General features: G+C 40.4%; 1 protein-coding gene across 3 annotated transcripts in view; it reads right to left on the bottom strand.

Moving 5' to 3' along the window:
* atp11c (ATPase phospholipid transporting 11C (ATP11C blood group)) overlaps positions 1–4,531 on the bottom strand; it is a 62,404-nt gene extending 57,873 nt beyond the window's left edge. For all 3 annotated transcript variants that reach the window (XM_084132550.1, XM_084132551.1, XM_084132552.1), the window contains exon 1: positions 3,962–4,531. In XM_084132550.1, coding sequence (XP_083988676.1) covers positions 3,962–3,988 — 27 coding nt within the window. In that variant the 5' untranslated portion in view covers positions 3,989–4,531. The remainder of the gene's footprint in view (positions 1–3,961) is intronic.
* Between the last annotated feature and the right edge of the window lie 13,567 nt (positions 4,532–18,098).

The raw sequence follows: 18,098 nt of genomic DNA, 5'->3' as shown, positions 1-18,098 counted from the left end.
ACAGTTTCACCAGATGACTTGAATAGCTCTATTTGGAAAGAATTATTAACTCTAGAATGATTGGGGTGATATTGTAGGGGAAAGAATCTGCAAAGCAAATTGCAATCATAGGTAAATACAATAGATCAAAGATACAAATGTTTTTCAGGTAAGTCTAACAGTAAGGTAAAGAAATGCAATAATCAAATGTAAAATAACTAGGCTATATAAATTAAATATAATTAATCTTTGTTAAAGCTACAAAAGTGATTTTCTCTTTGTATTTTGTTGTTTAATTAAGGTTAATGACAGACAGCAGCAGGAATATTAGGCTGCTGTCACTAAGATCGAATGCACGGATCCAATATAATGATACGCATCCGTTTTCAATTGTTTACATTCATGTAAGCCATTAGAGACTGCATTTATGAGGATACTCACCAAGACATAGGTTAATTTTGCATCAAACAAAAATAGACACGGAAGAGAACAGAATTAGGTGTTTGCGTGCTGTCTGTGTTGCTCTGTGTGCGCACAGAAAACAGAGCGCAAGGTCCTAATTGACTTGTCTTTCACATCTTCTTGCGCTCGAATGGTTTAAAATCAGCTGAATGTTTAAACTGACAGGACCTAAAATCACATGCAAATGATAAACTTTCGTTTTATGTTGGTTAAAGTTTGCAATTAATCCAAAAATCACGTTAGTTTCAAACTGTGGTGACTGGTCCATACGAATCAACTAAAATACCCATTCTTGACGTCGCACATCCTGCGATCTCCACTGCGATATTCTGCTCCAATTAAAGTGTAATACAGCCAGTCTGTGTTCCCTCACAAGGCTGCTTGCTGTGGATAAATCTGCGAGCAAATAGCCTCAGTGACGAACTGTAATAAATTCAAACATGAATCTATACTAATATTGTTTGCGAATGCGATTGTGGATGCTGAATAAATGCAGTTTTGCAAGCTCTGCACTACAGTACAAAGCCTTTTTTGTTGTTGTAATAGAAAAAAAGTTAACTTCATTTGCAATTACTCAAATTAATATTAGGAATTTCACCGGTTTAGCTTTTGAGGGAAGCTTCTTTAGGTTTTACTAGTTTTCATAATGAAGAGTGTGTTGATGTAACTAAATATAGTGAATCAGGAAACCAGATGGGGTAAAATAAACCCTGCGTACGAGTTCTCCTGATTTGTGCTCAAGTGAAAGGGCAAAAATTCAAATCAGAATTTGAGAAATGATTAATCACAATTATAATTTGAGCAAAATAATCGTTTATCAGTTTAACCATTATTATGCAGCCCTAGTAAACTGGCTGCCAAAAATGCACCAGTACATGAACAATGCAATTGTCTGAATGTGTTCATATTGTATTCACATCTTTGCAAAAGAGATTCGAACTTGAATACTATCACATTTCCTCCAGACCACCAGCCAAGCCACAACAGAAAACATCAAGAAAACATCAAAGGCACCAAGATTTAGCATTCCTGTCAGAGAACTACAACCAACAGGATTTTCCCAAAACAGGTCGCAACACCACCCTCCTAACACTATTTTTAATGACTTTGGCAAGAAAGCAGAGTTAGAAGATTCCCACCTATACAGTTAATGCAACATTTGATTCCCAGTAAATTAAAAGGCATCCTTCCCTGATAACATGGAAAACTACTGAAAAACTGCAATAACAACACTGTCCACTACAGGCATGGTGGCCATGCAAACGTTATTTATGAGCCATACAAAAAGATACTGAAGCAAACACTATAGCAGGGCCAGAAAATATGCTGACTTGAGTAATATTACAAAACTTGTGGGAATATCAGAGCATGCTATCATTATATTGGTCTATTACTGCTGGTACATATAGCGCTCACACTGCCAGCAGCACGATTTTGCCTAATGGCACCAACAAGTTATTGGAGAGTTACACTATAAAAAGAGACAAGATAGTAAACCAGCTCATCATAAAAGAAAAACCTTGGGTCAGTGCCACCAGAGCTATGTTACTGACCAGCAGGGATGTGCAAAATTTTCAAAAACGACTAGTCAACTAACTGGTCTTAAAGGACCCATGAATAATAAGGCTGGTTTTGGGTTTGCTTGAATCAAAAATCAGATAGAAGGGTAAAAAAAATAATAATGAGGTCTTAAGAGATTAAAATGTTGAATATTTTTAATTTGACACACTGTCTTATATGCACAATGCTTGAATTGCTTGTGGTGGGACGCTAAAGAAAATTTGTACCAACCAAAGATCCATGTGAATGTGCTTCTTGAAGCTGGTTGCTTAAAGGATTAGTTCACTTTAGAATAAAAATTTCCTGATGATCTATCAGAAAACATCCCATTGAAAACCACTGGAAAAATATGCCAGCTATGTGAAAAAACGCTTTGGTGGAAACAGGGCCTAAGTAAGCAAGGATGTGGTTTGTTCACACTGACCCAGAAATTACCCCAACTGAGAATTTACATTTCATACAATTAAAACAATACAATAAATTGGTTCTCACGCAACCATATTAAAGGGACAGTGCACCCAAAATGAAAACTGCAATCATGTAATCATTCTAATGTTGTTCCAAACCTAGATACATTTATTTCTTCCATGGAAACTTTCACTGCATTTTTTTTTTTTATCTTCATATAATGAAATAACAACTCAGGCTATATCCATTTGTGTTCCACAGAAGAAATAAAGTCATACAGGTTTGTACTGACATGAAGGCGAGTGAATACATTTTTAGTTTTGGGTGGCCCCTTTAAAGTCGGCATGAAACGGAAGTTTTGATAGTCTTTTCTTCCCTATTGTGATGTATACCTGAGTGAAACGCCTTCTCGAAAAAAAAAAAAAATGTAGGGTGGGACTTGATTTTGACCATGGGGAATTGATTGGATCATTGCAGTCTCACCCTTGTGCAAGCAAACATGTCATCATTGAAAAAGAAGAGGGAGGGAGGGGAAGTTGGTTTGATTAAAGATTACGAGGGTACATTAATTTTAACAAAATAATAATGTGCACAGATAATTTTTTTTTTTTTAAATGGTTAAAAAACAAGAATTGTCCATTTTGATTTCATGGTGACTTTAAGGATATGGAGTGCACAGTGAATTAATTTGTAAGACTAATTACAACAATAACTGAAGCACAAAAAGAGAGGAATTTGACTACAAGAACTCCCACCACAGCCTAAAACAGCAACTAAAAAGGCTTCATCTTAAACCCAGCATTAAACTTCAAGAGCTCCTCCAGCACTGCCCTGATGCTCTGCAATTATGTGGTAAGAGCAGAATTACTGCATCACGTGTCCAAATAAAGTTCCCATCTAAAAGGTTGCGACAGCAATGAAGGGCATTAGGAAATTAATTATTGGATTCAAGTACAACACGTAAAGGGCTTAGCTTGCAAGACTGAGCAGTATTATTTGATTAATACTATCAGGAATGCAGCTCAACTTAAAAAAAAAAAATTGTCAGGACACATTTATACACGCTGCCTAAAGCGATTATCTTCACCACAGCAGAGGCGTCGTCAGTCTCTCAAACCTAGTAAGATGACTGTCCTAACCCTAGGTTTCAAAAGCCTTTGAAACAACCGTCAGCTTCACAAATAAATAAAATAAATACGGCTGCTAAACCTCATAAACTCATGTTTTGAATCGCTAATGTGCGTGGCACGACTCACTTAGCAACAGCTGGTCCATGTTACCAGGAAGTTGACTGCATACCTCAAGTAATTACTGCTTTGGTGGTGTTGAGAAACTCTTTGAGGCTAGCTAGACCAGCGCTTTCAGAAGGGTGGCTCCCTAGTTTTTAAATAAACGCTCCACTTATGCACCATTGAAGATATCCCATTAACATGCGCCCTGTTGTCAGACTCAGACTGATCATTGGTTACAGACTCGATCACATCTTCATTAGCTTCGTTTAAAGTAACGTGTAAGTGCACGGCACTGGAATGCCATAGTTAACGTTACATACCAATCGATTGAGCCTCCTCCGTAACATCTTTAATTCTTCTGTCTTCTTTGGTATCTGAAGACACTGATGAGCAGCTGTTCCTTTTGTTGCAGCCAACTACAGGCTAGTTGAGCTTGATGATGAGTAAGTTTGCATGTATGACGGCAAAATGCGCCCTATTTAGCTATCTACTACTTTCTAACCTGTTTTCCCGAGCTATATGCAATGCGGCGGTGAAGTTACATCGTTTCCATATTAATTGAATCCTGTCATCTCTAACCATTCGCATTCTCCTTTTGGATACTTTGCGCGGCGCTAGTCGCGGGAGCTCCCCGCGCGCGGGGTTGATAGAGTCAGCGGCATCCTGTACTCTGTGTGCCCTGTTGCTGAGCCTCCAAATAATTCACCGCATTCACTTCCCCACGGTTAACGGACTGCACGCGACTGGAGATTGACGAGGGGGGGGAAGTGATGGCGATCTCTTGAAGGTGCGGATTTCCACTCGTGTGCCGCCGCCCCCTCCTCTCGTTCAGATTCCTGTCAAACACACATTTTACTCTCCTAACGCAAGTGCCGCTACGACAACAAGCCCCGCCCCTCGGTGCCGTCATGACGCAAGCTTTCTGGGAAATGTGGTTTTAGGCAAGGACGATTCTTTTTAAGCGTTTCACTTTTGAGAAACTTGTTCAGTTGAAATGAACGTTGGTTGTAGTAATCGGAAACTGGAAATGTTGATCACTTTTGCGAAACTTGTTCAGTTGAAATTAACGTTGGTTGTAGTCATAGATATATATCTATGGGTTGTAGTAGGCTAATCGGAAATAGGAAATGTTGACCTTTAGCCATTGTCATAGGAAGGAAATACTCTTTGTTAAATATGCTATGTGTAAGCTATATCGTGGGACATGGAAAATCCAGCATAGAATCAAGGTCAAAGTCAAAACAGTCATAAAAAATTACATTTTTAGAATATTATATAGGCTATAATATAAAAACCATAACATTTATTTTGAAATAGGCTATAAGTTGATTAGTGTATGCTGTAGTATAGACTCTTGGATAAACCAAATTAGCAAATGTGGCATACAGTAAAAGTAATAATGTACTGTATCATATTTATTATTACATGCATTAAAACACCTATATCTAACGTACTTTATGTCTGCGTCAGTGGTATTGCAAATACATAGACTACATGAACCATTAATAATACAGCGTGTTCGCTTCTGGGCTGGGAAGGGATAAAATGCATTTGACCAAAAGTACTGAATAACGGACGTCCTCTCTCACCCCTTGCCTCACGCACACTGTCAGCTTGTTGATATATTTTGTTATAGCACCACCACGTGGTTCATGTTTAGATTGCAAGCATGTTAAATATTTACCCAACAAGGAGATTGATCCAAATTCTAAATAAATTCATATGCAGAGTGGTCACTCTCTCTCTCTCTCTCTCTCTCTCTCTCTCTCTCTCTGTCTGTCTGTCTGTCTGTCTAGGACTTGACATAAACTGTTTTGCTCACCAGCTACTATGGCTATTGGTTTTCCAAAGTTACAAGCTACTCACCATTTTCATACACAAGATAATACACGAGTCTCGTTGAGACAATACACAATATTGGGTTTCACAAGAATGAGAGTCATGAGAATATTTTAACACTATTTTAAAGAAATTTCCAATGCTGAAATATATGACTGGAAAAATTGTCTTCTATTTGACTGAAAATCACAAAATGCAATGCAAGTGCATTCATGGTTTAACTAGTCCACTAGTAAACAGCAGACAAAGAGCTGCTAAGAGCTCCTAAGGCAGAGCCACGTGTGGTCCACGTGCATGAAGGAAACACAACAACATGAGAGCTGGGTCTGCCTCCTCCAGGGGTAGTGCTTGCAAGTTCACCACCTGGTCCTGAAAAGAAGTGGTGGGAACTTTGGTCATGTCCAGGCCGGGGTCTCAAAAATGCCTGCAGGTCCCCCACCCTCTCTGGGTGTGAGTGTGTTCAGGAGCGCTGTCTTGATGGACAGGATCTTAAGCTTGACTTACTCTAGTGGCTCAAAGGGCGCTCTCTGCAGAGCTGTAAGTACATAGAAGGGTACAAGGGGATGAGGTGTGGCCGAGGAGGACTCTCAGGAACCTGATGAACAGGTTATGCTTTCCCAAAGACCTTCCACTGCATCATGATAGGCTGCAATAGCAGCAACACACACTTTCAAGGCGGAGGGAGCCTTCGCTCCAACCTGCAGGAAGGAAAGCACAGAGGTGATCAGGCATTTAGACTGTACTTCAAGGCATAAGCTTGCCCAGTAGAGGGGGCTCTGGATTGAGTGATAGTGGCTACCACTGCCGGTGGTAAGCCACTGAAGTCTGCCACGTCCCGTCCAGAAGCCACACATGGAGGTTCCAGAGATCTGGACACGGGCATCATATGGTGCCCTGTCCTTGAGAAAGAAGGTCTTTCCTTAGGGCAATCCGCCAGGGAGCTGTTGTCGCAAGGAGCATCAGGTCCAAGAACCAGGTCCAGGTGGGCCAGTATGACGCAAGCATCAAGACCTGCTCCTCGATCCTCCCTGACCTTGCACAGTGCCTTTGCAAGCAGGCTCACTGGGGGAAATGCATACTTGCGTAGATCCCGGGGCCAGCTGTGTGCCTGCGCATCCATGCCAAGGGTCCCCTCGGTCAGGGAGTAAAAAAGCTGGCAATGGGAGGATTCCAGAGAAGCAAACAGGTCTACCTGTGCATCCCCGAATCGACTCCAGATCAGCTGGACCACCAGGGGATGGAGTCTACATTCTCCTGAGCTTGAGCTGTCGTAAGAGCGTTTCGGCTGCACGATTGAGGTCGTCCGGAATCTAAATGGCGCAGAGCAACCTAAGCAGCTGCTGACACCAGAGGAGGAGAAGACAAGTGAGTTGCAACATGTGACATGAGCGTAAATCGCCCTGGTGATTGATGTATGCCACTGTCACAGTGTTGTCCGTCCCGTGCTTGTCCTGCAGCAACGATCTAAACCTGTGCAGGGCTAGTAGTACTGCTAGCAACTCAACGTAGTTGATATGCCACTGCAGTTGAGGTCCTGTCCAGAAGTCAGAAGCTATACCAGCAGTGGTGGAAAGTAACTAATTACAAATACTTTCATTACAGTAGCTACTTGAGTAAATTTTTTAATTTTTCAATAGTATAGTATAATTGTATAGTATTCAATAGGATAACTAAATTGTGGTACTTTTACTTTTACTTGAGTTGAATAAAAATAAACTATTCAACTTCGCTACATTTATTTTTCACCAAAAGTAGTAGGCTATATTTCACAAAGGTGCTGACGGAGAAACAGGGCGAGCTTGCATTTGACAGACACTCTACGGGACATGTGAATGTATTTTATTTATTCCACAAGTTTTGACGCGTATCTTCTTGTCTTGTATTCACACTCGAAATCCACATTGTTCCTTCATCACTGTTTATTCTTCCAAGTTCTTCCAAGATTCCAATAAAGAATCACATTTCTTACATACAGCATAATCCTCTTGCGCAGCGATGTCTTCTCAACAACTTATTTGTAGAGATACTAATACTTGTGAGGCAATTTATGCTATATTATAATAAACGGTCAAACGCTTGTGTTCTCCCACTGTGCGTCTGCACTTATTGCATGTGTCAAACTTTTTTACATGCGCTACAAAATAGACGTCACTGAACATGCGCGGTAAGAACAAATATAAACCAAAGAAATATATTCAACAGTAAATTACTAATTAACATAAATAATTATTATATCAAATTTACGGAATAAAAATATGAAAATATAAATTTTGAAATATGAAATTTGGCTCTTACAAACACTTTTCAAACTACTTCAGTGGAGCCCTGCGCTTCAGCCAATAACAGACAGGTCTGAAGCACTTCAGCCAATAACAGACAGGTCTGACTCGGGAGCAAAACCAATCAAAACTTCCAGTTCGGCTCGGGGGCGGGGCGTTCAAACCGCGCCTGTGACTTTCAATCACTCACTGGTGCTGGCGTTTTGAAGCAGTATAGCTAACGTTTCAATATTTTAGTGAATGCAAGAGAACTATGCTCATATTCTGATTTTAAATTGTAATTTTGGCAGCCCCTGAAATGGGTCATACCATTGATATTACCAGAGCACTGAGCAGTTGAAGTAAATTGAAAACTCGGACGGAGCAAGAACATTGCAAGTGTCTAAAATGCACGCACACAGTTCAGTTGAACGGTAAAGCTTGCCCTCTTTAACGATGCAGTTAAGCTAAATGTATGAAGCTGAAATAACCTCAACATTAGCAGCAACAGTGAAATAAAATTGCATGCTTTATCTATCAGATGCATGCAAAAGTGTAGTTTGTTACTATAGCAACAGTGGACTCCCAGCACATTGTCAGTTAAACGAAAAAATAGTTTTTTATTTATCATGTTAACCCATACCCCACCTTATATTTTTTACTGGCACTTTTCTATTAATACTGTTTTTACTGTTCTTTGCTTTTGCCCATCTTAAAAACATTAAGATGATCTTATGTAGACTTACTTTTCAAAATTAGTAATAATAAACAATCGCTCCTGGCCACAGCCCACAGGGATAACTAGTATGTTTGCTTAGTATAGCGTCAAATTCAAAAATTAACGTTACAATTTATGAGATTAATATGTGTTTTGCTCCGTATACACATCAGTCGTGTTTGAAATAACTTCTGTGATCCCATGTTGCTTCTAACTTACACAAACAGAAAATATATATTATTTTATAAAATTCTATACTGTGATAACAGGCTATGTCAATTAGCGTTGCATTATCATTCTTGTGAAAATACCCGAGATGGCTTGAAGAATACATATAAACAAAGATATATCATCGATATAAAAACAAAACAACACATTTATAAACGCAATGGAAAGACTAAAAACAAATGAACAAGTTAGAAAACACAATAACAATTCCAAAAAACAAAAAAAAACAAATCAGAAAACACAACGACAAATCTGACAACAAAATAGCAAGTCAGAAAACACAACGACAAATCTGAAAACAAAATAGCAAGTCAGAAAACACAACGACAAATCTGAAAACAAAATAGCAAGTCAGAAAACACAACGACAAATCTGAAAACAAAACAGCAAATCAGGAAACACAACGACAAATCTGAAAACAAAATAGCAAGTCAGAAAACACAACGACAAATCTGAAAACAAAATAGCAAGTCAGAAAACACAACGACAAATCTGAAAACAAAATAACAAATCAGAAAAGCCTATGTGGCGAATGGAACACTGACCGCTGATTGGATGAGATCTGTCAATCAGGAGTTGCAGAAAGAAGGTTGCTGCAGCAGACTGCGGCAGGAGAAGTCGATTTGCGTGTGCAATGCATGTGTAAAGTATATTAGAGCTATCTATTTAATTGGCTAATTTAGTCCGATTATTATGGAGAAAAAAACTTTTCATATTAAAATCTTTCTACCAGTATCTGGTTTGGTCAGACAAAATTAAAAAAGAACCCAATCTGGTAAAGTGGGAGAGTGCCGTGTAGAGTAAGAACAGCAGATTTCGACTCTCCCTTTTTCTCCCTATACCTATCTCTTATCAGTTCGGAGAGGCATTTAATTTTAAATAAAAATGAAGAAAATGTTTAAAAATGCTCTTTCTGCTTCTGTACTGCCGAGAACTTCTGGGCAAAGTCCTCGACAATGTCACTGAATAGGCCGGCCTGGGAGATGGGGCGTCGAGAAAGCGATCTTTGTCAGGATCCTTCATCTGAGCTAGCCTGGGTTTCCACATGCTACCTTGCGCGCAGCGCGATTTTATTCATGCTGCTAGGCAGCCTGGATACCATGGACCAGATTTTCCCCTCAAAAAGGGAACCAATCACAGAACGGAGAGGGAGCAGCAAGACGATGACGACGTCTATGCGACACACCGAAGCAATTTGTTTATATCTATGGATCCAACATTGCATCAGACGCGAAGTTACCTTTCGATGCAGCCTTAGATAGTGTTCTAAGTAGTTTAGTCGCTGAGTGCCATCGTGTACACATAAATTTCTGACCCATCGTCTTCTTCCTCGCCGAATTTCTGTCGCTCTACATACGTCATCTGGTATAATTGAAACGATTGGCTATGAGCTACGTACAGGCGCATTTGATAGACATTCGTAGCGCCCAATAAACGGCTCTGGGCATTCATTCATAAACCACGCCTCAAATACGAGAATATGAACATGTGGTTCCCAGACCACATCTCAATGAGAAGAGGTCTGACGTTAGCCAGGCTACACCTGATCCAGGTTCAGCCAGAGATGGCGTTCTTGACATCGTCTGGCTGAGGGCTTGCGCCGTGACTTTTGTCACCCTGAGGGCAAGGTCAGTCGCCGTGCGCAGTTCCTGCATCAACCCCGGCTCAGAACTACTCTTGCGCAGCTCTTTTAGGGCTTTAGCCTGATGGACTTGCAGGAGGGCCATAGCATGCAGGGCGGAGGCAGCCTGTACAGCAGCACTGTAAGCTTGGGCAGCCGTGAACTTACGGGCCTTGGAGGGGAGACGCAGGCGATTCTGCCAGGTGGCGGCACTTTTCAGGCATAAATGCCCCGCAATTGCACGCTCCACTTGAGGAATCTCCACGTACCCCTTGGCTGCGGAGCGGAGCCCCACCATTGGGGCTAGTGAGAGCGGAGGAAGCACCAAAGTGGCTTCGGGCAGTAAAATGTGCTTTCCATGACTTTAAAATCTCCTCATGCACCTCCGGGAAGAAAGGTACTGGGGCAGGACGTTTCTGTGAAGCAAAAACCATGAGCGTTCCGCTCAAGCCTGATGCTCGCAGTGGTCCGGGAAAGCATGGTCGTCAACTCTGGGTCTGACTCAACCCGCACCACTCTCCCAGAAGGGGACAGCGCTGCTGAATCTTCATCCCGGGAGGACTGAAGCCCACCCTCGATGCAGTGATCAACATCTGATCCTCCGCAGGAGCTCCCCCATGAGAAGGACCCTCAGACTCATCGGGAAGATTAACAGCTCGCGATGTGTGTGAGGTGTGGGAGGCCATTGGGGACTGGCCCGGCGGCACTACAACTACAATCCTCAGATCACCGTGCTTATTAAGCGAAGTGGCTTTCTGCGGTGAAGAGAAACCAGAACGGGGAATAATGGACGGGGATTCCACCTTTTTCAAGGAGCTCGAGTCTAGATGTTAACATTGCGATGGTCACACGGTGAGAACATGAACCATCAACAAACGCTGCCTCAGTGTGTTGACGGCCCAGGCCGTGGCTGTCAGATGGGGCCAGGAAACGACCGCATCCAGAAACACATGGGTGGAATGCCATGCAACGTCACCCGTGTTTTGCTCTTTTATGGAAACTGATCTTTTTTGTGTTGAAGTGCTCAGGGGTGGAATATTTTTTTACGAACCGATATCGATTCTTAAATCCCATCCAATAAATCACAATAATCTTTGTGCTTTGTTACTATTGATATGAAACAAAGTCTCAGATTTCAAATTACGTCCATTTTCTTACGAAATTCAAAAACATAAATACCGTTTTGGCGCTGTGGCGTGAGATCGCTCTGGCGCAGCTCAGCTCAAGAGAAGCAGCAGCGCGGAGCGCACATGATCTTCTCTTCCGCCTTAATAATACCAGTTACCACGCGAAATAAACATGAATGAGCATCTGAAAGCATGTTAAAAGGTAGAGTACAACTTATCGAAATCCGTATCATGTGACATGGAATCGTTCAATCAGTGTTTCAACCGTGGAAAGACGTCAGTAAATCAGCTTGTAAACAATGTCATGTAACGTCACATTTACCTCAGAAAAACCATATCCAGTGACCATAAACTCGTTAGTCAGCTAGAAAAATTAACTCTAGAGAGGAGCATTTTGCTAAATATATGCACCATATTACATATTCATTATAATTTTTAATGCATGTTTGAATAAATCTGGCAGGTTTTTATGACAGCCACCATTTAAATGTTTATATTTCATATAACTTTATTATTATAAAAATAAATAAAAGTGTATTTTAAGTGTTTGTATACAAATCAGTTAATTTTTACCTTCAATATTATAGTAGGCTAATGAAGCCTAGGAGCTACAACTGACTCCCGGACCCATAGTTTACAGCATTAGTTAAGAGATTACCCAGTTACCCAGCCCTATTTAATAGGCCGCTAATTTGCTTAATTAACTTTGGTCTCAGCGCTGTCATGATGTGTCCGCTTAAATGACATTTTGTTTTGTGTGTTGTTGTTTTTACATTATACAGTGAGGAAAATAAGTATTTGAACACCCTGCTATTTTGCAAGTTCTCCCACTTGGAAATCATGGAGGGGTCTGAAATTGTCATCGTAGGTGCATGTCCACTGTGAGAGACATAATCTAAAAAAAAAAATCCAGAAATCACAATATATGATTTTTTAACTATTTATTTGTATGATACAGCTGCAAATAAGTATTTGAACACCTGTCTATCAGCTAGAATTCTGACCCTCAAAGATCTGTTAGTCTGCCTTTAAAATGTCCACCTCCACTCCATTTATTATCCTAAATTAGATGCACCTGTTTGAGGTCGTTAGCTGCATAAAGACACCTGTCCACCCCATACAGTCAGTAAGAATCCAACTACTAACATGGCCAAGACCAAAGAGCTGTCCAAAGACACTAGAGACAAAATTGTACACCTCAACAAGGCTGGAAAGGGCTACGGGGAAATTGCCAAGCAGCTTGGTGAAAAAAGGTCCACTGTTGGAGCAATCATTAGAAAATGGAAGAAGCTAAACATGACTGTCAATCTCCCTCGGACTGGGGCTCCATGCAAGATCTCACCTCGTGGGGTCTCAATGATCCTAAGAAAGGTGAGAAATCAGCCCAGAACTACACGGGAGGAGCTGGTCAATGACCTGAAAAGAGCTGGGACCACCGTTTCCAAGGTTACTGTTGGTAATACACTAAGACGTCATGGTTTGAAATCATGCATGGCACGGAAGGTTCCCCTGCTTAAACCAGCACATGTCAAGGCCCGTCTTAAGTTTGCCAATGACCATTTGGATGATCCAGAGGAGTCATGGGAGAAAGTCATGTGGTCAGATGAGACCAAAATAGAACTTTTTGGTCATAATTCCACTAAATGTGTCTCAGAAGAATGATGAGTACCATCCCAAGAACACCATCCCTACTGTGAAGCATGGGGGTGGTAGCATCATGCTCTGGGGGTGTTTTTCTGCACATGGGACAGGGCGACTGCACTGTATTAAGGAGAGGATGACCGGGGCCATGTATTGCGAGATTTTGGGGAACAACCTCCTTCCCTCAGTTAGAGCATTGAAGATGGGTCGAGGCTGGGTCTTCCAACATGACAATGACCCGAAGCACACAGCCAGGATAACCAAGGAGTGGCTCTGTAAGAAGCATATCAAGGTTCTGGCGTGGCCTAGCCAGTCTCCAGACCTAAACCCAATAGAGAATCTTTGGAGGGAGCTCAAACTCCGTGTTTCTCAACGACAGCCCAGAAACCTGACTGATCTAGAGAAGATCTGTGTGGAGGAGTGGGCCAAAATCCCTCCTGCAGTGTGTGCAAACCTGGTGAAAAACTACAGGAAACGTTTGACCTCTGTAATTGCAAACAAAGGCTACTGTACCAAATATTAACATTGATTTTCTCAGGTGTTCAAATACTTATTTGCAGCTGTATCATACAAATAAATAGTTAAAAAATCATACATTGTGATTTCTGGATTTATCTTTTTAGATTATGTCTCTCACAGTGGACATGCACCTACGATGACAATTTCAGACCCCTCCATGATTTCTAAGTGGGAGAACTTGCAAAATAGCAGGGTGTTCAAATACTTATTTTCCTCACTGTAATTACGTCATACATTTTGCAACCCAGCCAGTTGTCAGTATTCCGCTAAATGATTGTGTGATGCAATTATTTGTATTGAGTGAGCAGTTTATTACATTTGATTTTATTTAGCTGAGAACTGTCACTCACTGTGCTGTTTACTTGTTGCATTTCTTGTCAAAGGTAAATTATGCAGTTCTATTGTAGTGGACACAGTTAGCTTGCATGGCTGATTTTAGGCTTTTCCCGGGGTGAGAAGGGGGTCTATCTATCTATCTATCTATCTATCTATCTATCTATCTATCTATCTATCTATCTATCTATCTATCTATCTATCTATCTATCTATCTATCTGTCTTTATCTATGCCCTATTTAGCACACCTTATCAATCACCTAGCAACCACTCACTTTAGAAACTGCCTAGCAGCCACACAGAACTTAGCCACTGGCTTTATACGTCACAAAGACTGAAGCATTTAGCAAATGCCTCTCAGTGTTGTTTTAATTGTGATCTTATTTGGTGATTGTCCAGATGCATACTTTATTCATTTGTTTATGGCAGCTGATAATGCTTAATGAAAAGTAACTAATTCAGCTTTTAATTGTTGTTGTTGTTGTTATTATTATTAATATTAATATTATTTCATTGACATGATTTTCTACTTCATTATCAATGCAAATTATATAAGGGCAGTGATTCTCAGCCTTTGGAACTCCAGAATCCTCTATTGTCAAAGTCACTAGGCCTATTTAAAGGCTCCTCATGCTCAGACTGTGATTTTCCTCTGAAACTTGCACACTATTAAAAAAGAGAGAGAGAAAAAGGTTTGGTTCAAACTCCAAATTTTTCTCCAGAATATGAATATGATGTTACGTTGCAAGGGAATTCCATGGAAGTTTTCTGAGGCCCCATATTGAGCCATGGCATACTCTACAGTTGCCAACCACTGAAGAAGAGAAGAGGACATTTTCACTGTAGAGAGCATTTGACTGGACAGAAATGTTATCATGCGACTTTAAATTTATAAGCTTTTTATAAATAAATAAAAAATAAATAAATTAATTGAAGCTTTATCAAGCCAGCTTTCAAAGTTTGTCTTGTTGAGCTTTTAGTTGTTACTGTAATAATGTATATGACAGTGATGTGAAAAAAAAGTAAAAGCAATGAAAAATATAACATATACATAATTTACCATGAAACTGCTATTTTAGTATTATTCCGATACTATTATAATTTGTATCAATTTTTTAAATTAGTTTTCATTTTAGTTCAAGTTTTAGTAATTTTGTTGTGTTTTTGTCGTTTATTAGTTTGTTATTTAAATATTTTTAGTAGGCTACTTTTTTAGTAATTGTTTAGTAATTTTAAAATAAAAAAAAATTTGGGGGGGGGGGGGGGGGTTTAGTAGTTAAACTAAAGGAAAATTAAACTAAAGGAAAATGAGAAATGTTCCCTTGGCAACTAGCTAAAATTAAAATTAAGTTTTTTTTTTTTTTTCAGTTAACGTTTATTTCATTTTATTTATTTATTTGGTTTTAGTTAACTATAATAACCATGGAATGAAAATATTAGTTTCACTGGTGAAGTTTTAAGAAAAGTAGCTTGTGCTTAGAAAATGAATCTGCATCTGCAATATGCAATAATCCCACATGGTGGCGTACTAATGCAGTAAGTGGCAGCTCAGCTGATTATACAAATTCTGTTATTGTTGGTTCAGGCTTCATTCTGGAGACACTTCACATCCTTGAGGCTTTTACACAGTAGTTGGCTGAGGTAGAAATAAATATTTAGAGCTACAAAATAGCGCAAAAAAATATGGTGAGTAAATTTTTTTTTGTAGGCTATATGATATGTGTAATTCAAGCATTTATAAAGGAATTTTATGTGTTTTTGTACTTAAAAACCTGTTTTCATTGTGATCTTAAATGGGGTAATTGACATGCACACTTTATTCATTCGTTAATGATAGCTGACAAAGCTTTCATTTCATTACCATGAAGGCTCACTGTTATTAGTTATTAGTGTCATCTGTTAGTTGAGATTTTTCAGTCTTTTGAGTATTACATTTCATTACCATAATGACTCAATGTTTTTTGTCTAGTTTTTACAGTTTATTATTAATAGTAACATCTGTTAAGTCATTAAAGAATGTATATATTTTGTTTGTTGGTATAAAAAGTATCATTTATACAGATTTTCCAGTCTTTTTCCAGTATTTAAAAAAAATTGGCATTTATATCAGGCATTCCATCACTATCTCTTCTCATAGCGACACTGAGCTAGTCACTCACAAGTTACTTTCTGTTTACGGGACTTCCTAAAAGTTGCAAGACTTCCTCAGACATCAATTTTAGGGGAGCCCCCTCACTTTCTCTCGCTGTACTCATCCCTCATTCTCACACTGGGTCTTTGTCAGCAGTTCCTGTCCTCGGACGAGGCGTGGCGAGCCGTGGGGCTAGGGCAACCGTAGCTGCTTTCATAGACACCTGCAGATTGGACAAAGGGCTGAGGGTGCCAACACCGAAGACAGATTGATGCTTTGTGCGCGGCAGAGGCAACCGAAGGAGAGAGAGCGCAACTTACTCACACGTGTGTGTGTGTGTGTGCGCGCATTGGTGGAAGGGGTGGGATTAGGGGGTTTATTGGGAAGAGTGAGGGTGGGAAGGGGGCCGGGGGGAGTAGCAGAGATTGTCACTCCAGTCTGTGTGAGTCCGGGCTTTGGAGGCCTCGGAGAGATGGACAGCTTTTGTGGGTTGCGTCGATGCACAATAGTGGCACTTTAATGGGCGGTGGCTAGAGGGGGAGATCTAGGGCCGGGGGGCTGTTTCACTGCTTCTCTTAGAAGGGACTAATTCATGGGCATTGAGTCCATCACTCGTTATTCATTGAATGCGCCCAGTGCAGGAATGCAGCGGCATCAATTAGAATGTGTTAGCAGATAGCAAGGCGAAGAAGAAAAAGCCTGCTCTCCCTTTTGCTCACGGGACAACACAGGCCCACTATAGGAGGTGTCAGAACCACAAAGCCTTTTTGTGATTCTCTCTCCATTACATTACCAGTGCAATATGTAAGGTGGGGATTCTTTTGATTCAAATTAAGTGGAAAAAACACTAAATCCTATTTTTATTCAGCAAGGATAATGGTGTTATACTCTATAAAGGTCTTTAACTACTTATCTGTGGCTTAAAATCTCCCTGGCTCCCATTCTCTCGTTTGGTCTCTCGCTCTTTGCATTATATTTATTCAGTGGCAGTGGGTCAAAGACAGACTGTTAAACAGAGTTGCTTGTAGCATTAACTGCCGCATCACTCTTAATTGTATATCAGTGGGTCAACGGTTTGTTGTGCTGTCCCCCTTTTTTAAAAAGAGGGTATGAATTAAAACAGACTCTTGTAAGCCATTGTCGGCGGTGTGCTTGCGCTGCCACTTCAGATACTTTGGGTCTTTTGAATAACGAGACCCTCTCTAACTTGCGGCATTCGAAACAAAAAAGAGGAAAGGCTAGAGTGTACTTTGATGATGGAACGTCTGGGTGATATGATTCCATTTCGCTTTTCGACTGAAGGGGAAACAGAACTTCTGCGTTTGGACTAATTGGGACTCCGTGTCATCGGTGATGGCAAAATACAATCGCTTTTGATTCACTTTTTCGGAATGTTTTAAGTGAAATCTAAATGAAACCAACTTGATGGATAAATTCCGTTTTTACTTCTGTAATTGGCATTTAGGAACATACAGGGAAGTTTGGAGACGGCGGTTGCTGAATCAAAAGTGCTAGCAGGATGTTTAATGTTCAATGTGCTCAATTGCATCATCCACTTCCTCATCATTCCCCCAAACAGAATGATCCAGCTGGCACGTGTGCGCAAATGGATTTTGGGATTTTTTTTTTTTTTCATTCTCCTCAGATTTAATATGAACTAACTAGGAAGAACCTCTCATAGCAAGGTGTTTGCTTGAATATGAGCAATTATGCTTCATTTGGAGCCAAATGAGGGGAATTTGCATCCACTGAAAGGAGCGCTAGTCTTAACTGTGCAGAAAGTGCAGTAAATTGGTGCAAACTGAGCAACATGCAGACATGCATCTTCAGTATAATTGTATAATTGTGGAATGACTTTAAATGCAGCCTTCCAATTAAACTTGCTTCTTCGGTGAGGCGAAAGGCAAAGGCACTGAGCCTTGATGGAAATCTGAGAATTGCCACATTGTAAAAATTGCTTCCTTCAAGGAGGATCATTTGCACCAAAATGGGAGATTTGGAATATGGACAGATGTCTTCACACATGCGGCAGAGTGAATTG

This window comes from Abramis brama (assembly GCF_963993115.1).
Source record: "Abramis brama genome assembly, chromosome: 13".
NCBI lineage: Eukaryota > Metazoa > Chordata > Actinopteri > Cypriniformes > Leuciscidae > Abramis > Abramis brama.
Note: the sequence above shows the minus strand (reverse complement) of the source record. Positions and strands in the feature narration are given on the sequence as shown.